Below are 24,706 nucleotides of genomic sequence, written 5' to 3'. Positions count from 1 at the left end.
GATCAACTCCTATTATTGTTTCTTTCTTTTCAGATTCCTAATTCCTTTCTTTATTTCTGTATCACTTATTATTTCACTCAGCTGTGTCTCCTTTATTATCTAGTGACTCGTTCAATCATTCAGCATTGTCTGTGAAACTCCTTATGAATGAACACATGCAGGAATGTGAAACATGTCAAGTAACGCATACAATAAAGTAAAAACAGCAAATAGTCACTATTAAAAATTTTATTTATTGAGAACAAATAGTGCTATTATCACTTTGAAGCCAACAGGTTCATCATCAGAAGGCTGTTTAAACTTACATTTATTTTATAGTGTTCATGCAGGTTGCCTGTTTTCCACTGTGGAAAACATTGTGTAAAGTGGTGTCTATGAAAACAACTTAGAAAAATGTTTATATTATTTTAATCCACTGTTTGGTCTGATTTTTCCAGCAGTTAATATGACCATCATTAATTTACATGTATGAAAAAAACAAGAAATGTAATGATCTAGACCCAGTGTCAAATTACAGGTTTGCATATAACTCAAAAGGTTGGACTATTTTCAGGACAGAGGAAACAAGCATTCAACTTCCTATAGGATAAAACCTGCAAAAGCACTGTGATGTTCAAATCAGCGTTCCTGTTCATGACAAATTCAGTTTATGTGCCACTATCTGAATACTTTTTGTTGTCTTTGTTTGCTCTTTATTGCCTGAAGAAAGAAATTATTATTTGTAATTGCCTAGATCAACAATTAATTTCCTATTTTACTTTCACACTTCATAACTAAATGAGTATGCCACATTGGTTGTGAATGAAGACAATAATCACAGGCAGCAAATTACTGAAGTTTTAATAAGACTTCCATTGTAATGGAAAAAAAGTTAAACACTGGAAGTTAAAAATTAGGATATGGAGATCATCATTATGAATGAGAAGGAATTTATCAGTACACTAGATTAGTGAGAACATTTAATGACTCAAAACAGGTACTGAAAGTTTTTAAATATGCAGTGATAACACATGTTTTGAACTGTAAAATCAGACTAGTATTATCCTGAACAATATTGCCACTGTGATATTTTTGTAATATATCCCAATTTTTGTTGTGGTTATTGAGCTCATATCAATCATTTCATTCCTAGTTGGCATTATCATTTAATATTATTTAATTCTAATTGGATTTTTTTTAAACTGCAGATTATGGATGATAAAAGGATGCAGAAATACGTTGATGGTATTGCTGTCCATTGGTACTATGATAAAATATCTCCAGCTCAGATATTAACTGAAACACAAAAGAAATACCCCACCAAATTCATTATATCATCAGAGGCTAGCATTGGTGAGTCATGGATAAGTGCCTTACTTAAACACCAATAGTTGCTAATGAATTTCATTTTTCCATGTATAGAAAGAACTGTCTTGGTACTTAATGCAGGGAATACCTATATATTTTGATGTTAATACACTAGCAATTCATTTGTTCTCATGAAACAAAGTTGTTTACAAACATCTGCAAGGATTTCTTCAGTATTAGTGGGTTTACATAACTACACATATTGAAAATGACCAGAAAAACTGTTTTAGAGAAATATTCTTCTTTTATCATTTCTCTTTCCATTTCTTTTTTAAGAGAGAAATGTTTCATGTGTGATGTTTCAAGTATATCTGATTCTTTGATATTGATACATAAAGTAAATTGTGCCATTGTTCTTTCATTTAAAACATTCCTAAATGAGAGCATGGAGACCATGACAAGAACTGCTGATGATCAACCACACCACAAATGATCCACCAGTTTCTCGATTTCCCGTTTGAAGAATTCACAGACATCATGTTAGATGTGGGGTAGAGCACCATGTCATTGGTGAAGTCCACACTATCAGTTTCCAGTTGTGAGATGAGGCAATTTTCCAACAGGTCCAGTAACACATGTCCTGTAACAGTATTTTCACAGAAGAAAAGGGGACTTTATACTTTTAACCGAGAGACTGCACAGAACACATTAACTTTTGGTGAGTCTTGAATGTGCTTCATGACAGTGTGGGGATTTTCTGTCCCCAAGATCATATTGTTCCTTGTGCCCTTTTACTGAGCCATTTAAAAAAAGAGAGACAGAGAGACAGAGAGAACCATTGCTACATGACTGAAGATGAGTTTCTCACAAAACCCATACTCTTCCATAAGCTGTTGTAATTGTGCTGAGAATTTATAGTGTCTTACTTTGCCACTTGTCTGTCATTTGTCTAACAATTGAAAGTGGTAAGGCTTCAGCTTCAGTCATGTCCTTAAAATCAAATGGTTGATTATCATATGTTGAGCTCTCAGCTTCCTCTGTTCATCAATTTTGCCCACACTCAGTGAACTGTTCCTTCATTCTCTGCAGGCCAGCCTGTTGATGCCCTTTCTGAGGCATCCCAAAACTAAACCGAGCATACAATTGGTGAAAGGAGTTGGCAATTGGTGGACATTTGTTGAACTTCATTCTGAAGTGTCATTGCACTATTATGGCAGACACTTGTAAATGCATTTAAGTACAACTATGCTTTCTTGGTGGCTGTTGCCATTTTGCCTTACTGCTCACTGCTGCATTCTCAGGGCAGAAATCTGAAGTGCAGTTACAATAATACAAAACTTTTTCATTTGTTTGTATGAGTGTTGAGTTTTGTGACAATATGCCAGGTAATGTAGCTACAGTGACTTTACGAAACTATTCAGTCATTTATAATAAATTTGTACATACAGCTTCTGGATGTTACACTCTCCTTCATAGTGCAGGAATTCACACTGTAGGTGGATAGGTAAAAGCACCATGTCAAGGCAGGTCTTAAAATTTCTGAATTTCTTTTTGAGATCTTTGATAATGAATTTTATCCTTTTATTAATATTGTTCTAAAATTTTATCTATACTACCAATTACTGTATCAGCTGCAGAACACACTTTATGAACCCTTCAGCATTTTGAAACTTGGCTTAAAGCATCCATGGAAAAGACAAATCATTGTTCTTGCCTTATTACGGGCTGCCCATTATCGAAGTTTCAGTTTCAAAATGCTGTTGAAAGAGAACGACTGCTCAGAATAATGTCAAATTTGAACGGCATATTATTGACACAGGGGAAACATCATGGAATAAACAAAAGTTTTAACAAAAATTTTACCAATAGATGGCACTGTAAGCATCAGTATATGAACATCAACAGATGTGTGGCACACAACTGTTTCTCAATTTGTGTCCGAGAAGCCCAACATAACTTTCTCCAAGATCTTTTATAGGAACAGTGACTGTGTGTCAGTAGCCCTGCAGAAGTTCAGGACACTCAAGGGTATGAAAAAAGACATTGGTCCAATGTCTGCTAAAGGTCTGGAGAAAATAATTAAAAAATTTGGAAAGGCACGTTCTTTTAAAGCGTAATGTGGCAGAAGGAGGATAGCATTTTGTCCAGCATCTGTTGAAGACGTGGCCACAGCACTGCAGCGGTTGTGTGCAAAAATGTGGTGCATGGGAAATTGCCCAGCCCATAGACATGCTTGTGAGCACATTGCATAGAATCTTATGAAACATCCTGCATTGCTATCCATACAAAATCAGCGATGTTCAAGAGTCACTTCCTGCTGGACTGCCAGCAAGAGTGATGTTCACTTTGGAATTTTTTGTTCATGTGGAAGTGGACTATATAGTCCGTGTTGTCATCAATAAATGTTACGAGAGCCTTGTGCACACCAGTGTCATTCCAGATGTTCAACAGCATGGACGTGTGGGTAGGATCATTTTTATGCAACACTGTGCTCCTCCACACATTGCACAGCCCCTGAAGCAGCTGCTGCAAAGATATTTTGGAAATGCTGGAATTATCAGCTGTCATTTCCCTATAGCCTGACTGCCCAGGTCACCTGATCTTAATCTCTGTGACTAATGGCTGTGGAATTATCTGAAAGAAGTTGTGTTCAGTGCTCCAATTATGAACATAGTTGAACTGAAGGCATATACGGTGCAATACATTCTGAATGTGACCCCCCAAGGCACTCTGATCTGTTGTGGAACATGCGGTTTCTTGATTTCAACTTGTAGCAGAACATGTTGCATTAGATATTGAACATCTCTTGTGCCAGTCTCATGACATTTGCTTTTTATGTAGTTTTTGGCCCAAGCACAGTTAAAACCTGATGGCATTTTGCTTATTATGTAGTTTTTGGGCTCAGGACAATTAAAAACCATGAAACTTCTGGAATTAAAAACCAATTTTTCCTATCCAATGTGGTATGACCTCACTATGGTTGATGGGATTACTTAACTAATAGTGCCACAACTGTTGACTGCCAGTCTTGTGCAGTCCTGTACATCGAACAGTATGGATGTTATAATGTGCAATTGAAGCCATAGCTATCATTTTGTTGTTCATCTGCCACTTTTACCTGACCTCATTTTCATTAAGACACTTAGAATAGAATCTATTGGTAAAATTATCATGGAGTTTTCATTTTGTTCCATGACATTTCCTCTTAAACCAATAGTATACTGTTCTAATTTATATTGTTCTGGGCAGTGGTTCTCTTTATACAGCATTTTGAAACTGCAACTTTAGTTATGGACACTCTGCACATATCCATCTGGGCACTGAGATTGATTTTTGTGCAGTTATTATAAGATTCACACTGTTATAAGAAGGTACTTCAATTTGCTCTGTGAAGTCTTATATTACTAAATTACAACAGTTTATATGTTTCATTGTTACTATAGTAGTTACTGTAAAAGTACTGTTTCTGGCAAGTTAAAACCGAGAGCACTGGTAAGTTGCCACCACAAAAAGGAATAGTGGAAGGGGTGCAGAAATGTGAACCTAGAGAATGTACGTCACACTGTAGGATATAGGTGTCACATGAAGATGCCCATGAAAAACACATTTTCAAAATTGCCTGAACACATCCAAACTGTGACCCTCTGTGAAATTGAGATATGAGTTCTGCTACTTACATAAGCTTGTTGCTTTGCACTGTTTGCTCCACAAAATGTTTTCTTCTTAATATTGTTATTTTAGTCACAATTACATGGTGAAATTAAAATTGCTCCCTCAAGTAATAACTGTGTGCTGTAAAAAAACTACAGCAAGACGTTGTGTAACAACTTACAAATCTATTTCTGTTGAGTGTAACTGCAGCTGAAGTAATTCATGTTTCTGAAATAAATGTTTTCAGCTGTATATGAGGTTCTACAGGAACATGATCAGTTTCGTGATTTCAAATCGTATCATCAGGTATACATGATTTCTTCCAGTTCAGTAGATGAAAATACATCCTTTTAGCCATGTGAGGCAGTCTGTCAGAATAGATGTTGTTGTTGTTGTGGTCTTCAGTCCTGAGACTGGTTTGATGCAGCTCTCTACAGTGAAGCTGCATGCCCTCGGGAAAAATTACGGCTGAAGTTTCCCCTTGCTTTCAGCCATTCACAGTACCACAACAGCAAGGCTGTTTTGGTTAGTGTTACAAGACCAGATCAGCCAATCATCCAGACTGTTGCCCCTGCAACTACTGAAAAGGCTACTGCCCCTCTTCAGGAACCACACATTTGTCTGGCCTCTCAACAGATACCCCTCCGTTGTGGTTGCACCTATGGTACGGCTATCTGTATCATTGAGGCACGCAAGCCTCCCCACCAACGGCAAGGTCCATGGTTCATGGGGGGGTCAGAATAGATATGATTTGAAATTACAAAACTGGTTGTGTTCCTGTAAAACTTCGTATACAGCTGAAAGTGGTTTATTTGAGAAACATAGATTACTTTAGCTGTGGTTGCTCTCAACAGAAAACGAACTGTAACAGGCTGCCTCGCAAAGCTAACAACACATACTTTCATCTACTGAACTGGAAGAAATCATGCACACCTGATGACGTGATTCGAAATCATGAAACTGATCACAGACATGTAAAAGTTCATGTACAGCTGAAAGTGGTTTATTTCAGAAACGTATTATAACTGTATTTAAAAAACATAAAAGATGTGATAATTTAGTTCATGATAAACATGTAAAACATGCTCTCGTACATTCTCAGTCAGTGTAAAATTTTAGTTAGTATGCTAACATAAAATACCGATAGACAAAACTACTACTTCTAGCTTCCACAGTCAAAACACTAGATGCATTTTCAAAACTCATCTCCGCAGTTCATTACTGGAAGTGTCTGCAAAATAATACACTCCTGGAAATTGAAATAAGAACACCGTGAATTCATTGTCCCAGGAAGGGGAAACTTTATTGACACATTCCTGGGGTCAGATACATCACATGATCACACTGACAGAACCACAGGCACATAGACACAGGCAACAGAGCATGCACAATGTCGGCACTAGTACAGTGTATATCCACCTTCCGCAGCAATGCAGGCTGCTATTCTCCCATGGAGACGATCGTAGAGATGCTGGATGTAGTCCTGTGGAACGGCTTGCCATGCCATTTCCACCTGGCGCCTCAGTTGGACCAGCGTTCGTGCTGGACGTGCAGACCGCGTGAGACGACGCTTCATCCAGTCCCAAACATGCTCAATGGGGGACAGATCCGGAGATCTTGCTGGCCAGGGTAGTTGACTTACACCTTCTAGAGCACGTTGGGTGGCATGGGATACATGCGGACGTGCATTGTCCTGTTGGAACAGCAAGTTCCCTTGCCGGTCTAGGAATGGTAGAACGATGGGTTCGATGACGGTTTGGATGTACCATGCACTATTCAGTGTCCCCTCGACGATCACCAGTGGTGTACGGCCAGTGTAGGAGATCGCTCCCCACACCATGATGCCGGCTGTTGGCCCTGTGTGCCTCGGTCGTATGCAGTCCTGATTGTGGCGCTCACCTGCACGGCGCCAAACACGCATACGACCATCATTGGCACCAAGGCAGAAGCGACTCTCATCGCTGAAGATGACACGTCTCCATTCGTCCCTCCATTCACGCCTGTCGCGACACTACTGGAGGCGGGCTGCACGATGTTGGGGCGTGAGCGGAAGACGGCCTAACGGTGTGCGGGACCGTAGCCCAGCTTCATGGAGACGGTTGCGAATGGTCCTTGCTGATACCCCAGGAACAACAGTGTCCCTAATTTGCTGGGAAGTGGCGGTGCGGTCCCCTACAGCACTGCGTAGGATCCTACGGTCTTGGCGTGCATCCTTGCGTCGCTGCGGTCCGGTCCCAGGTCGACAGGCACGTGCACCTTCCGCCGACCACTGGCGACAACATCGATGTACTGTGGAGACCTCACACCCCACGTGTTGAGCAATTCGGCGGTACGTCCACCCGGCCTCCCGCATGCCCACTATACGCCCTCGCTCAAAGTCCGTCAACTGCACATACGGTTCACGTCCACGCTGTCGCGGCATGCTACCAGTGTTAAAGACTGCGATGGAGCTCCGTATGCCACGGCAAACTGGCTGACACTGACGGCGGCGGTGCACAAATGCTGCGCAGCTAGCGCCATTCGACGGCCAACACCGCGGTTCCTGGTGTGTCCGCTGTGCCGTGCGTGTGATCATTGCTTGTACAGCCCTCTCGCAGTGTCCGGAGCAAGTATGGTGGGTCTGACACACCGGTGTCAATGTGTTCTTTTTTCCATTTCCAGGAGTGTAGTTGACTCATCAACTTACAGAAATTCATACTTGAGAATCACTGCCTATATATCCTTGATGTTTTATCATTGACAAGCCCAAAATGACTGAATTTTGCTGTGGTGTTATTGGTGGGTACTGTGAAGAGGATTGAATTTCGGTGAGCCTGAAGTTTCTAATGATAGGTTCAAGATCTGATTTATTTATTGAAGCCAAGAAGCCTTACCTTGCATTTTTACAAATATATGGAGCTGATGACAAAAAATGCTTGATACAGAGTAAAACAATTCATTAGTGATTTGATCTAATACCTCTTATTCCCCTGCAGCACATGCCTTACTCCCTTTGTCAAGATCAGTACCCACTTCATCTGTGACTTGTATTTTGGTATGTACTCACTATTCCAATCCCATGTTACACATAGCAGACTCCTTCACAATCCCTCACTTTGCTTCCTTGGACAAATTTGACACTTCCAGTTTAACACTGGCACTGGCTTGTTCATTACCTTGTTTAATATCTGTACCAATTCCCTCTCAAAACTCCAGTAAAGTTGCAATCAATGACAGCAATAAGACATTCTTCTCTGCTTCTGGGACTGCAGCAATCATATGATTCACAACTGACTGATTTACTTTGAGTAACTTCAGTCTCCACAGAGCTTGAATTGCTCAAGTTTATTATCAACCCCTCTTTCCAGTCTGTCTCCATTAACTCCACACTACTTGACTCTACTTTGCTTTCATCAGTAAGTAAGACCTTCACTGAATGCTTGTTTGGACTGTGACACTTGATATTACATAGCTCTCTCTTTATAAAATCCCTGTCTACCTCCTCTTCAGCATCATCCTTAATCTTCCTCTCAATGCTAACTTTATCTTCGCCTGCCATTCTATTTTATAATCTTACAAAGCTGCTCAACAGTTTGTATAAGACTTTGTGATTTAGTTTTCGATGTCTTCTTTGGTGCATCACCTACTGCTGCCAGCACACCTGCTAGACTGACTGCTTTTCTGCCTACTGCCAAACTGCTGAACTGTATTTCTGTTACATATTTCTTATTTTCTGATGACTAATTAATCATTTATAACCTTCCTTTATCACATTTCATGGCCACAATGCACCATAGTATAACAGTACATCACAACCTATTCTCTGAAGGAGAACACCCTGCTCATCCTGATCCCAACAATACACCTGAAGTAGTTTGGCTGACTGGTACATTAAGTGATAGCATTATAGGGATGTGTGGCAGGTCCTATCTATGACTTACCTGCACATTAGCAGTGTAGTCAGCCTCCACAACATCTTGACCTGTAACCTACCTATCTTTACCTGCAGTCAACTGCTCATGCATTGTTCATCACACTGCAAATTCTATACCTCAACAAAATCAGAAGGCTAATGTTGTGAACTGAAGGTTTGCCACTACTAAAGAAAGTAACGAAGTTATTACAAAAATGACATAAATTCTTCAGATGCATTGGCCTCTGTGAAAGCTTTTTTACAATGCTTTTGCTAACCACATGACTTCCGTACTGTGTGACTCTGTGACTCGTTATGACGGCAGCCATTCGGTTTGCCCCTATCTGTGACGCTTGCACCACTGGTAGAATGATCCATCCAGTTCAAAGTTGTAATAAATCTTGTTGCATTTAAGCTAATACCAATGGCACCTTCACTAGTATAATGCTCTTACTGCCATGCAGGTCATCCCTACAAAGGAATGACATGAAACTACCCAGTCTTGCCTCACTAATCTCCCAAAAATTCAAATTAGTAGTTATTGAAACCAGTAAGTTATTGTCAGTCATTTCTTGACCACAAATGAGAAGTACAGCAGCAGGAGCAATGGTAATAGCTGACTTGCCATGTCCGGCGGTATCCATTTTGTTGCACAGAATAAGCTTTGCTAAATAAAATACATTCATCTATGCCACTGTCTTCAAAACAGCCCAAAGCAAACTTTTGATTCACTATTACAAAATTGCACAAACTATGTGCAAGTGACTGCATACACTTGGATTGATTGTTTGAGCAAAACACAAAGTTTATTAAGGAGATTTAGACTAGTGACACTGACACCCTTCTGTCACAATTTCCACCAGAACTCCATTTCCCAACAATGGTATTCCTGCATGCTTTCCTCTTTCTGTACCACTTTGATGTCAACCATCACCTTTTATGTCAAACTGAACATGCTTAAGTTTGACTCACTACTGTTGACTTTCTAGCAGTCGAAATACAGAATTATGAATTATGCTTTTATCTCATTTTTGCCACTACTCCCTAGCTTACCTTAACTGTTTTTTTTGCCAATGTTTAGGGGTGTCTGTCTATAGATACTATATTTTAGTTTTTGTTTCCCTCCGCTGTGGCTGTGTTCCTCTGCCTCCTGGCTCATGCAAGCCATTGCAACCTCACACTAACATCCTATTTGGTTCACTCCAGAAACCTATGGACTGCTACCCCACAATCCATGCTGATTTGTCTCACACCACATTGTTCACACACCAATGACATTTACTTCTACCATAATCAATTACTCTTATGTACCAACATAACAGATTAAAAGTTACACTAAGCTGCAATGTGGGCATTCATACTCATCACATTGCCACATTTCAAAGTGGCCCTACTATTGTAATGTTTTGATATTATCACCTCTGTGATAGGGGAGCGGCATAGTGCCACATCACAGATGCACACAGTTGTTTGGTTATGATCTTGGTTGTTGCCAGACAGGTATAGCATGTTCATCTAGCTGTTACATGGAGACAAGCAAAGAATAACAGAGAGGTGTGGTTTATTTTCTGGTGGATGAGGATGCGGGAGTATGTGAAATTCAGCATTGCCTGTCCACTGTGTATGGTAAACACTGTGTGTGCCCAAGTGGCAGAGAAGTTTTTGGGTTGGGCACACATCACTGCAAGACAATCTGTTCACAGGACAGGCCCATCAAGCCATTACCCTTGATGTGATGGGGTGAATTGGTGGCCTTATCCAGAGAAACCAACATATTTTGGAGGATGAAATTCATGTTCCATTCAGCATTAGCCATTGCTCTGTGCATTCTATCATCAAAGACCACTTGTGTTGCCACAAAATTTGTGTATAGTGAATGTCACATCACCTGACGGAGGGACAAAAGATGGACAAAATCGCGGCAAGCCTGAGTCATCTGTTGCGGTACCACAAGGAAGGGTATGCATTTCTGTCCTGTATCATCACAGTGGATGAAATGTGGTGCCATCAATTTCAGCCCTAGGGCAAATAGCAAAGCCAACAGAGGAAACATCCCACATCTCGTCCACCAAAGTAATAAAGCTCTTCACAAAAGTTCTGATAAGGTCACGATGACCTTATTCTTCCACTGTGGGCTCCTCTGTCAAGGTCCTCAAGCGTGGAGTTTCAATCAACACACAATGCTATAAAGATGGTTTGCAAAAACTGTGACATGCCATAAAGTCAAAGTACCCCTTATTGTTGCATGATAATGACCAACCCCATACTACAAACTGGATGAAGGCTACACTTCAGCAATTTAGGTGGGAAACATTGCAACATCCTCTGTGCCATCTGGATCTTTCGTCATGTGGTTTTCACATCTCTTTTGTCCTGAAGAAAGACATACATGGGTGTTGGTCTTAGTCAGATGAGGAAGTGCAAGAGTGAGGGTGGTTGTAGATCTTTCAGTGGCTGTCTACATTCTACAAAACAGGAAATGATCATCTCATCTCCCAGTAGGATAAATGTCTTAATGTGTGTAGTGATTACTTTTGAATCAAACAATTCCATCGTCCCATTGTGGTGGGTATTCAGTTTTCATTTGACTACCCTTTATGCAAGCATATTGTTAAATTTATTGTATTCCTATCATTACTTGTAGCATGGAGGGTAATTTACTGAAATATTTATAAAACTAGAAGAATTAAATGGCCAGGCCAATTTAGATTTAAGAAATAATTTTGAATGAAGTACTAAGATAAAAACTAGTAAAGATGAATTGTCTAAGGAGTCCATCCAGAAAAAGAAAGAGATTAACACTAAAATTTCCAAACTGCAACCAGCTATAAGTACTTTAAAACCGGAGTTACATACAGACATGAAAAATCAGTGTGACTTATATGAAATATGGTCTGTGAGCAATTTTGTGACTTAAATAATATCTTGAAACAAATGAAATATTTCACAGAATGGGAATTTAACAATGTTCAATCTCCATGAGCAAATTTCAGCCACCCAACTAAGTTTGAACGTATTAGAGGAGACTAGGGATTCAAATGTAATGATGAGTCCTCACTCTAGTCTTACTAGTTTGGAGGAACAAATAAATAAGTTAGTTGAGCAGGAGGTGCAAGACACAATTAGTTCTGCGGGTGATTTAGTTAAAAATGAAGGGGAATTTCAAAGATTCTGTAAGGAAGTGGAGAAAACAAAAGAAGATTAAAGTAAAAACCAGGTTAAGAAAATAATGAATTATCAGGAGATTTAATAGGAGAACTCAAACAGAAATGGGATGAGATTGTCATAACAATTTCCTAAATTTAAACCATAAAGGTGGGATGATTCTAAGAAAATGAATACTGCACTTAGGTACCTGGTAAGTGATGCAGCTGAGTAGGTAATTGCTCATTGAGAAGAGTTCAAATCTTGGGATAATTTCCAGGAAATATTAAAAAATAAATATTGATCAAAAAGCACACAAGAAAAGCTAAACAAAAATTTCACCTATTTACTTGCATATATTAAACAAAATGAGATGTGAGGGTCAATTGGTGTATCCAGAAATGCTTTTTTGGATAGTTTTTTGATATTACTGGCACATAGGAATAATATTTAAATACCATAGATCCCAGGGAAGTCTGCAATCTTTGCAGGTTTGGTGGATTGATGACTGCCAAGTACCAAGCTAAGTGCTTCAGTCTTTCCTATTTTGTTTTCTTCATAGCAGTTTCCCATACTCTTACATTCCTATCAACTATAAATGAAGTTTCCTTGTACTGTCCTATCATAATAACATAAACTACACTTAAGACGAAGAGAATTAGAATCACAGAAATGATTATTATGTCAAAGACTGATATGAACTGCCACATATGTAAAATTGTGTTAATTAGTAAGTAAAGGTTAATTACATTTACTGACCACCTTTGATTATAAGTAGCTAATTGTTTATTGATGTTTATGATGTTATAAGTTGATCCACACTGGAGTCATCAAGTGGAGCATCAAGATCATTATGCTAATGAGCAATTAAACTACTTTCTCACAGTTGAATACTGCTCGATCAGTCAGTAAATATAGATTCTTGACAATAATAGTCTGAGAAAGGCAATATAGTCTTGACTAAGTTCTTGAATGGGATCTTAAAGATTTTTCAAATGGATTTGTATATGTGCATCACCATTCACAAATTCAAGAAAATATAGAAAGCCTTGGGAGAGCCAGTCCTGACAAAACTCTACCATCTGGTGAGCAAGATGTGTGAGACAGGCGAAATTCACTCAGACTTCACGAAGAATATAATAATTCCAATCCCAAAGAAAGCAGGTGTTGACAGGTGTGAAAATTACCAAACTATCAGTTTAATAAGTCACAGCTGCAAAATAGTAACACGAATTCTTCACAGACAAATGGAAAAACTCGACCTCAAGGAAGATCAGTTTGAATTCTGTAGAAATGTTGGAACACGTGAGACAATACTGACCCTACGACTTATCTTAGAAGAAAGATTAAGGAAAGGCAAACCTACGTTTGTACCATTTGTAGACTTAGATAAATCTTTTGACAATGTTGACTGGAATACTCTCTTTCAAATTCTGAAGGTGGCAGGGGTAAAATACAGGGAGCGAAAGGCTATTAACAATTTGTACAAACAGCAGATGGCAGTTATAAGAGTCGAGGGACATGAAAGGGAAGCAGTGGTTGGAAAGGGAGTGAGATAGGGGGTTGTAGCCTCTCCCCGATGCTATTCAATTTGTATATTGAGGAAGCAGTAAAGGAAACAAAAGAAAAGTTGGGAATAGGTATTAAAATCCATGGAGAAGAAATAAAAACTTTGAGGTTCGTCAATGACATTGTAATTCTGTCAGAGACAGCAAAGGACTTGGAAGAGCAGTTGAACGGAGTGGACAGTGTCTTGAAAGGAGGGTATAAGATCAACATCAACAAAAGCAAAACAAGGATAATGGAATGTAGTTGAATTAAGTTGGGTGATGCTGAGGGAATTAGATTAGGAAATGAGACACTTAAAGTTGTAAAGGAGTTTTGCTATTTGGGGAGCAAAATAACTGATGATGGTCGAAGTAGAGAGGATATAAAATGTAGACTGGCAATGGCAAGGAAAGCGTTTCTGAAGAAGAGAAATTTGTTGAAGAATGATGAAGATTAGATGGGTAGATCACATAACTAATGAGGAGGTATTGAATAGAATTGGGGAGAAGAGGAGTTTGTGGCACAATTTGACCAGAAGAAGTGATCGGTTGGTAGGACATGTTCTGAGGCATCAGGAGATCACCAATTTAGTACTGGAGGGCAGTGTGGAGGGTAAAAATCGTAGAGGGAGACCAAGAGATGAATACACTAAGTAGATTCAGAAGGATGTAGGCTGCAGTAGACACTGGGAGATGAAGAAGCTTGCACAGGATAGAGTAGCATGGAGAGCTGCATCAAACCAGTCTCAGGACTGAAGACCACAACAACAATAACAACAACAATAACAACAACATAGAAAGCATCATACAGAAATAGAAATTTCGAAGAATGTTCCACAATTAAATAAAAAAATCAAGATATTATTTTTTATGTTTTTTAGTAAGGGATTTCATACTTTTTCTTTCCTTATACAAATGTTATGGTTGGCTTTGTAGCACTTTTTGTGGAGAAAGTAAACAGTCAACTCCAGCCCTGTAAATGATATTACCTGTCTAGCAATTCACACATGTAAGTATACATCTAAGCTGACCATGTTCTATTGCAAATCACATTTTTTGTATATGTTGTTACTCACTCTCCATTGACTCGCAATAAGGAGGGGGGCGGCTTAGGGTCACTTTCCAGGGCCTGTATGGGTGAAGCTGGGGAAGTATGTTCAATAAGGTATGTCGATCATTTTCATCCTCTTGCTCCTCAGAAAATTTGTCAGGGAGGGAATCCCGGAGTGGGGGGGTGACATGGGAATCAGTCTTTGCGGTCTGTCTTCTACCCTTCATAGGTACCAACACTCCTAGTCTTATTTTTCCTTTGTTCCTTCTCTAACAGAAGTACTGGCTCTAACCTCCTTCTAACCATATTCACTAGTTTCTACCACAGAAACCATCTTTAATTCCAATCACAGAGTTATATACAAACCTATTTTTCACAGGAATGGCCAAGGAGGGGAAAAACACATTCTGACATTTATAAGTATGAAACGCATATGGTAGGAAGTCATATAAATTTTTGTCTCAAAGATACAGAGCATAAGTTAACAGAACCCTTATTTTAATGTCCTGCATGTTAGCAAGTCACATTAACTGGCAGAAAGGGAGGGAATTGCATAAATTACCTGAATTTAGTTATGGCATGCTAACATCCAGACAAAAGGGTTGCAAACTGCCTAGCAGTGTAATGAGAGTGATGCAGCAGATGAGTCAAATGATATATGACAGTATAATCATCCACCCAGAACACTGACAGAGAAACATAGGTGAAACTTTTCCTAGATCAGGAGGAGCAAGGAAATGGTCATTTTTAAATAAATTTAATAGATCAGGTGAAGTCATACCCACAAAGAGAAATTTTTTCAAGTTGATGAGTAGGGAAGTAGTGGTGTAGTGTATCTTGTATGAATTGTGTATTGGAGGAAAATGTTAGGTGTACCCAGGGAAGGGAGGACGTACACTGACATTAGGTGGACCCATAGAAGGGAGACCTATACCATGTTAGAGGCATACATTTTGACAGGAACAATACCACTGTAAAGACTGTAAGTGGTTGAGAAGTATCTTCCTGTAGAAGGAGATGTTTAAGCAATTCTTACAGAAATAAGGTACAGTAGTGAATTTTGTTTCCTATTTGATCTCCAAACTAGTAAAGTAAGAAAGGTTTACCTTGATCATGGGGATTAGAGAAAGAAATGTGTCCATACATGTCTGAACACAGAAGCAGATATCAGAGCTTTGTGAGTGATGATACAAAGTTGTGATTACCCCACTGTATGAAGCTCCCTGGATATGATGAAGAAATGTTTATTTAATAGAAATGTAAGTGGTCTATATATAAGTTCTGGTAAATCATAGCAACAAGTCAATGACTGCTTCATTAAACATAAAAAGGCAACATAGAAGATTTAATATAAAGTAGAAAATTAAAAAGTAGATTTTTTTTTATTTTCTCTCATATGTGTATTCTAGTATACCACAATGGCATTGATGGAACAATTAGTTAACCAAGTTGAAGTGGCACCTATTGATGTTTAAATATCTGCAAGCAAACAATTCATCTTATCGTAAGTAAAATGGAGATTTTTCACAAATAATTAATCACATTATCTTATATAAATAAAACAAAGCTCAAAGAGCTCAACAACTATAAGGCATGTGGAGTGGATGAGACGTTTGTGGAACTTTGGAAATATGCAGCAGAATCAGTAAAAAAAATCATTATACCAATGCATAGCAAAAATCTGGTACAAAGAACATTGGACTACAGCTGTAATCCATGTGTTAAACAAAACAGGAGACAAATCAAATCCAGGCAGCTATTGAGGAATTTCCCTTTTGACTATTGCATATGAAGGCATGGCAACAATTCTGTACAATCATTGTAAAAATCAACTTCAACTGGAACTAGGAAAATAGCAAGGAGGATTTAGACATTAGGAAAACTGCCTAGAGCCAATAATTATTTTGAAATTGGTAATGGATTACTGCAAAAGAAGACAAAAATAGTAAGTTGTAACCTTTGTGGACTTCAAAAAAGCTTATGATTGTATCCACAGATCTTCAATGATGAAGATACTAAGGAATTTGTGTCACCATGTCAGATTAATAAAAATTTCAAATGTTCAGAGGAGACTTATCTCAGATATTTACAATTAAAATGTGGTTAGGACAGAGAAACAGTTTATTACCATCACTTTTCAGCTGGACTCTGGAGTACATGATTAGGGAATAGTATAAAGAAAATCCTCAAAACATAATGACTGGAACCAAGAAAGATGAAATAAGCTTAAATTGCTTGGGATACACAGATGACTTAGCATTACTAACTAATAACATTCAAGAAGCCAAAAAAAAGAAAGAAAAGCCTACAGAATATAACAGATCAACTAGTAATCATCCACATAACAGTAGGAGAGTAAAAATAGAGGAACAATTTAAGTACTAGAAGAAATTTAAAAAATGCAACTTGGATGAGAAACCTGTATGGCAAAAAGTACCTAACAAAATGATAGAAGCTCAAAAATTGACATGGTCTACATACAGTAAAAAAGTCTGTCAATTAAAACTAAATTAAAACATTACAGGATGATAGTTTAATCAGAGGTGACATATGAAGGTCACCCACTTTTCAAAGTCACCCAGAAAAATTGAATCCACAAAATCTTAAAAATAGAGAGAAGACCCAGCTAGAATATGTGTATATAAGAAATATTGAAAAGATGGACAATGGTGGATAGTGCCAAATGAAGTGGTGTTTAGTGAACTGGAGCCCATTACAGATACTATAGGAAAAAAAGAATCTCATTTTTGGTCATGTTACAAGGACACCAGAAACCAGATTACAGATTATAGAGAAACTTTGGAACATGAAGCAACAAGTAGGATAGATAAAGGAAACCAGGAAGGATATGAAAGAGCTAGAACTAACCCTGAATGATTCGCTACAAAAAAAAACAGAGTATTTAAAGTAGATGAAAAACATAAAAGTAAGATTTAACCCAAAAATAGACATACAGACAACAATAAAACGGTTATTTATTGGTGAGAAATGACAAAAATGATCAGAATGAATGAAAAGATTCTGGGAAAGTTGGAAAGAAAACCTACTGAAAAAGATGACCAGAAAATAATTGGTGAAGTCATCCAATGAGGCCATAAAAGTTGAAGAAGAAAATGAAATGAGTTAAATCCATAAAAGGATCACTGAAAAAAGTATAGTGAATTCATAGAGATTAACAGAATACATGTGCTCTGTAGCACCAATCACAAAATTAGGGAAATGAATAGATTAGCAGACATCAACAAAAAGGAGAACTATGCACTTTTTTTTCACTCTATCTTCTTAAATGATGAAAGATGACCATCATGTTTAATATTTTTTAAATTATCAATTAAATTTCAGACAGCATATTGTGGGAGAAATAGTCTATTAATACACGCAGGTAATACACGAGGTAGATGAGTGCAGCATATCTACAAGACTATGACAAGTTTAGTGTCTCCACTTGCTGTGTGTCATGGTTTGGAGGTGTGTTGCAGTCTTTACAGTAGTGATGTCATAGAAGTGAAGACAAAAGATATTATCCATTCTGTGACATTTTGGTTTGTCAATATGTATTCATGCTGTGCATTCTAATGAGGCCAGACATCTGTAATTCAAGCAATTGTAATATGACTGTATTATACATTTATGACAGAAGATATCTCTCAATATATAAGGAGAATTTAATAGATTTATAATTGAAAGAAGAAATTTTATTGGTCAAAAATGTAGGTTTGACAAAGATTCCAGTTTTCTTTCAGCCTCAAGCACTGAAGATACTGCAGAGAATGTTAAGTCCATTAAGAAGCACTTTATTCAGACCTGATCAGTAGGTGTGAATCATAATCACTTCATGGCATAGGTGTGCATATGAACTATATTACCTACCGTTTATTGTACAACTGTAGAAAAGTGGGTTATGTCCACAAGACACAGCAAAAATTTACGTGAACATTTCTTTGGGAAAGAAAGTATATGATACAGTTTCATTGAAAACATCATTAACTCAAGTGTTCCCTTGGATTCTGAGTTTTCAGATACATTTAGTTCTGTAGAGCAGGACAGTTAACCAACATTTGGTATCATTAACTGTCATGTTTTTCATTCATTCTTTTCTCCAATGTTCTAAACATTGTTCCCTCTCTCTGCTCTGTTTCCTGTCATGTTCTCATTTCCTCTCTCCACCCAAAAATTTATTAGTACAAGACAAAAAAGCTACTGAGAATACAGTACCTGTGCAGGCAAGTTTGATGATGATAGTTGTGAGGAGCAAAGTACCTATATTTTCTGCTTTGTACTGTGGTTAAAACTAATATGCAAGGCTAATGAGTGCTTAAATGTTTACATAATCAAAATTGAAATATCTTTATGATTTAAGATATGGAAAGCAATAGTGTATTTTGTTACAATATTCTTAATAATTCACACATGATTGCATCAATATGGAAAGGCTCAGAAGTGAAGCTATGGCTGCTGTTTCACTGTGGTATTTTCAAACATTATTCTTGATGTATGGTTCCATAGCCATAAAACTTTCTTAAAATTAGTCGTCCTTAGCTTGTGACCACAGAATCTTTATTGAAATGCGTTATCTGCCAGTTTCGGTAATCATGTTGTTTTCACGGACAAATTGAACTGTAGCGCATTGATATGTTAGACAGCATTGTTTGACATTGCAGTTTTTGGGGTCAGCTTTTGTTCCAAAGGCTTTCAACTTCTGGCGACTGAGGTGTACAGTGAGAAGATGAGTGGGGAAAGCATGCAGAAAAGGTGATGGGTTATGTTCTATATTTGCTTCTCCAGCAAAAAATCCTTACCTCATTTTCACACAATTTTAAATGCTTAAGAAGTAGTGAGTTTTTAAATAAGATAAATGTGTCTTTCTTATGAACATGTTTTTAACATATTTTTCAGTAGAGGCTGGGAAGTTAGTTGATGCATATTTTGTGTTTTGTTATTTAAGATTATTCAATTATTGTTTAGTTATTTTGTTCTGTTTGAATTTCAGAGTTCCTAACCATCTTTTTACTATTCTTTATAATGAAGCTCCCCTTTTACTGCTTTGTTATCAACATAATACACTCACCTCTTTTTATCCTTTATTGTTTCTTTGCAGTTACTCTTATGCCAAACGTCAGCAGAGTGAGACTTGGTGACTGGTCAAATGGAGAAGCATACATGACAAACATGATACAGGTATCTTTAATGTATTCACAGTTCATTAATAAATGCCACCAGACACAAAAATTTTGTTCTGAAAGCAACACTGTTACTTAGTTAATTTCAAATAAATGTGACATGATGAAAGTGAAGGACACAGTGATCCATTTGTGTAAAATTAAGAGATTCACTATCTTTTTTTAAAAGTTTGAGCTCATTTCGATCTATATGATTGTTATTAGATATGCCTAGAAAATGCATATTTAGATATATCTGATGATGATCAGAAAGACTGAAGCCATTATTAATGATCAGAGATGGTTTTAAAAAGGGAAAACATGTCAAAGATTGGTTTAAATTCTTCTAACACTTTTTTTTCAACTGAGTCAAGTTGCATTATTTTGTAGCAATGTCTTCAACAGATCTCATAGAAGGAATTTTGAGAAAAAGAGGAAAAATATACATAAATTATTATTAATTTTTATTCTTCCTCTTTTTTCTTGAGTTGATCACTTAGTACCACATAAAAGTAACAATTGTTGGTCTTTCTTTCAGTCTGCTATTGTTTCATGTACAACAAGAGTGTGTTTCCTTTGATCCATCCATGTCTGTTGTTTGGTTATTCTTCTTCCTTGTCATATGCTGAATATTTCTGCATCTCCGGAGAGCTTTGTGTGATGTCAAATTCTGTTGCCTAATTGTATAATTTGTCACTGCTGAGAGGAACATCAATGTAGGTCTAAAAATTAGTTTTTGACTTTGGAGTTGCTTTATGTATTTATGGTTATTCCACATTCACAGAGATATAAAGATAGGATTTTTTCCAGCAGTTTCTGATCTGATTTTGGTAACCCATTTTGAAAATTACTGTCATTAGCAGGTTGCGTTCAGATTTAGAAGAAGTATCAGTTATGTCTCTTGTTGAAAGATACAACTGTAATGTTACACTTGCTAATGTAGGTCACTTAGTAGTGTTTCTTTCAGATTCACTGGAGGAGTTAATACTTATGTGAACTTCAAATAATTTGCAGTTGACTTATGGGTGTTAATGATTTACTTCCACGTATTACATTACTTTAATTCTTGCGCATGTAGGTACATCAGATTTCCTAATAAATGGAGCATGGAATACTAAACTGAGTTGAAAATCAAAGAATAACACAACACATAGAATTTTACACATCTTGGAATACTTTTGCATATAGCCACTATGCTTGTCATTGTGGTGTGATGCGCTACATGACTCATGACTCCTGCCTACCTCCCCCCTACCCAGTGTCAACAGTATCTGAGGTTAAATTATACATGATGTCCATACATGTTGTCACTGTCTTAGGGAAAACAAATATTTTACTATTGAATTTGGTGGTACCAATTTTTCATCAGAGAACTGCACTCAGTGACACTTTCTTCATTACAGCACCCATTTCTTGTTGTATCTTGTCAGTATCCTGTTGGACGTGTATAATTTCAGGTACTGCATCTTTATCTTTGACAGTCATGGGGCTGGTCATCTTTGTTGCATATCGTTGTATATCGTAGATGGCAGCTTTCGTTCTTCTAATGGTACAGTGGTAGGCACACCCTTGAAGTCCATCTTAAAAGTATTGTTGCTTCTACCAAGCACTTTATATGGCCCTTTGTATGGTAGCTGCAATGGCTTGTGCACCGTGTCATTCCATACAAATACATGGTTGCAGTTGGAGAGGTCTTTGAATATGCACAGGTGTTATCCAATTTGCTCTCTAGGTGTCACTGGCTAGAGTTGTCAGATGTGTGATCTTAATTTGCTGACAAACTCTGACACATCAACCTCATCATCCATTACATTATGCATGAACTCCCTGGTAGGTGTACACTAATTCAGCAACTGTTGCCTCCAAGTCACTCTTAAGTGATGTATGGAGACCAAGGAGCTCAATGGGTAATGTCTCCATCCAATTTTGTGTAGCATGACACCAAAGGGCTGACATGAGTTGGCGATGCAGGTGTTCCACTATTCCGTTTGCTGCCAGATGATAAGTTCTAGTACAAATGTACCTAGTGCCCTACAAACTGGCCAATGCTTTGAGTAGGTGAGCCTCACATTGGCTTCCTTGATCTGTTGTAATGTATATCAGTCCACCAAACCAGGTGAGTCATTCATGGAAAAACAGTTTTGCTACCATCTCAGTTGTAATGTCTTTCATAGGGAAAGCTTCAGGCCATCTCGAAAATCGATCCTCGACCATGAGGCAGTAGCTGTAGCCTTCTGATACTGGAAGGGGCCCCACAATGTGTTGGTGTTATACTTTGATTTTCATCTTGGTTTAGTTTTTCATGCTTCATGCATTAGGGAATATGACACAACTACACATGGGAGTATTAATGTCATGTAATATGTGGAGATAAATCATCAACCTCCAGAACCCTGTTTTTGTGACTCCAATGTGATCTCATTTTCCTGGCATTCCATGCAGTTTCTGACAAATGTCCTACAATCTGCATCCATTCCTGATCAGAAAAACCTCTCTTTGAGTAATTTCACCATATCCCAGACCCTGGGATGAGCCAGGTTATGCATTGATGTAATTGCTTGTGATCAAAACTGATGAGGTATGTATGGTCATACTTTTGTGCCAGACATATCACAGTACCGTATGGCATTTGTTTCTGGTACAGGTATGCATTGTAACTTTAACCCTGCAGGGTTATCCAGTAACATGCATAGCTCATCATCATGCTGATGGGATTGAGCTAGGATCTTGTAATCAATTGCAGTGGTTATAGCTGCAACATGTGCATCTGCTGGCACATTTGATTTTCCTTGCACATAGAGTACATGAGTCATAAACTTCTTCTCCCTTTCTGGTGTTTTAGTGGGTGACGACTCTCTTGTTTCAAGATGCTTGAATTTTCATCACCTTTTTAGAATTTATGCATGTTTGCATCTGCTGATGGTAAGTTGTGTAGACATAATTTGCATTTGAGGTAAGATATTGTTGACCGTTGTTCATGTTACAGTACAAAAACTTCTCCTCCACTACGGGAACATTTTTCATACTTAGTAACTACATTAAAATTAACACACTAAAAACTTCTGACTCCATGTACAATAACATATTGTAGCAATGATTCTATGAATGTTCATGTGTGGAGTGTGTTGCAACTAATACAAAAACATGTCATGCGCCAGAAAATCCATTCAATCAACAATAAAATGATAATAACTGTGCAATGTACCATATAATTCCCTGTGCATTCGCTTAAATCATCTTTCCAGGATTTCACACACTGGGTTGCTGGATGGTATGACTGGAATTTTGCATTAAACCAGGAAGGTGGCCCTAACTGGGTAGAAAACTATGTTGATTCTTCAATTATTGTGAATGCAAAAAATGATGAATTTTATAAGCAGCCTTTGTTTTATGCTCTTGGCCACTTTTCTAAGTTTATTCATGAAGATTCAGTAAGGATTGATATTGTGCCAAACAATAAAAATGGAATTAGAACTGTGGCATTCACAACTCCATATAATGCAACAGCTCTTGTCATCTCCAATAAGTAAGTTAATTTTTTAATCTTTCTATTTGCAGTAGTGCAAGCATTGATAATAATATATATAATAATGTTTTGTTATTTTATCCATGATGGTTTGCAAAAGCCATTTTCAGAAATATACTGCAGAAAAGACAACAACTAGACATATTTTTTGTTGTTGTTGTTGTTGTGGTCTTCAGTCCTGAGACTGGTTTGATGCAGCTCTCCATGCTACTCTACCCTGTGCAAGCTTCTTCATCTCCCAGTACCTACTGCAACCTACATCCTTCTGAATCTGCTTAGTGTATTCATCTCTTGGTCTCCCCCTACGATTTTTACCCTCCACGCTGCCCTCCAATACTAAATTGGTGATCCCTTGATGCCTCAGAACATGTCCTACCAACCGATCCCTTCTTCTGGTCAAGTTGTGCCACAAACTTCTCTTCTCCCCAATCCTATTCAATACTTCCTCATTAGTTACGTGATCTACCCATCTAATCTTCAGCATTCTTCTGTAGCACCACATTTCAAAAGCTTCTATTCTCTTCTTGTCCAAACTATTTACCGTCCATGTTTCACTTCCATACATGGCTACACTCCATACAAATACTTTCAGAAATGACTTCCTGACACTTAAATCTATACTCGATGTTAACAAATTTCTCTTCTTCAGAAACGCTTTCCTTGCCATTGCCAGTCTACATTTTACATCCTCTCTACTTCGACCATCATCAGTTATTTTACTCCCCAAATAGCAAAACTCCTTTACTTCTTTAAGTGTCTCATTTTCTAATGTAATTCCCTCAGCATAACCCGACTTAAGTCGACTACATTCCATTATCCTTGTTTTGCTTTTGTTGACGTTCATCTTATATCCTCCTTTCAAGACACCATCCATTCCGTTCAACTGCTCTTCCAAGTCCTTTTCTGTCTCTGACAGAATTACAATGTCATCCGCGAACCTCAACGTATGAATTATTTATTTCACCAAATCTAGTTTCAGGCCTGTGTTCACATTTGAAGTGGCAATAAGGATTTTTTGCACAAATTTCACATTTTTGTCTCATAATATAACAGAATATTAATGATTTTGCAGCTTACAAGAACTTTTATGTTTTAGTTACTGCTACTTCTGTAAAGTATTACTTTACACGTAACAGAACAGAGGTCAGTTTCAGATATAGAGGTCACACTGAAGAGCAAGATGGGAGGCACATGTGTTTATGTCATTGGACAATCAGCTTAGGCCTTAAACTGGGATATGGTGAAGTAAATGAAAATAAATGTTTGTGATTAGTTGTTTTTCCCTCTAGTAATATTTTTTAGGTTTGTGTTGACTGTTTATTCAATTTTGTGCACAATGTTTCAAATACAGAAATATTGTAATTTTCTGTCTAAACTCCAAACACACTGTTAACAAATGGATCATCAACTTGACAAGAAACCTGAAATATGCCATAATTCAATTATATC

General features: G+C 37.7%; 1 protein-coding gene across 1 annotated transcript in view; it reads left to right on the top strand.

Annotated features, from left to right (window-relative positions):
- The window catches only part of LOC126191349 (lysosomal acid glucosylceramidase-like), a 195,643-nt gene that overhangs the window by 152,366 nt on the left and 18,571 nt on the right, over positions 1 to 24,706 (top strand). Inside the window, exons 8-10 of the mRNA XM_049932188.1 lie at positions 1,188 to 1,332; positions 19,671 to 19,750; positions 22,977 to 23,257. Coding sequence (XP_049788145.1) covers positions 1,188 to 1,332; positions 19,671 to 19,750; positions 22,977 to 23,257 — 506 coding nt within the window. The remainder of the gene's footprint in view (positions 1 to 1,187; positions 1,333 to 19,670; positions 19,751 to 22,976; positions 23,258 to 24,706) is intronic.

The sequence above is a fragment of the Schistocerca cancellata genome, chromosome 6 (assembly GCF_023864275.1).
Source record: "Schistocerca cancellata isolate TAMUIC-IGC-003103 chromosome 6, iqSchCanc2.1, whole genome shotgun sequence".
NCBI classification, from domain to species: domain Eukaryota; kingdom Metazoa; phylum Arthropoda; class Insecta; order Orthoptera; family Acrididae; genus Schistocerca; species Schistocerca cancellata.
The sequence above is the reverse complement of the archived record's forward strand: the minus strand, read 5'-3'. Positions and strand labels throughout refer to the sequence as shown.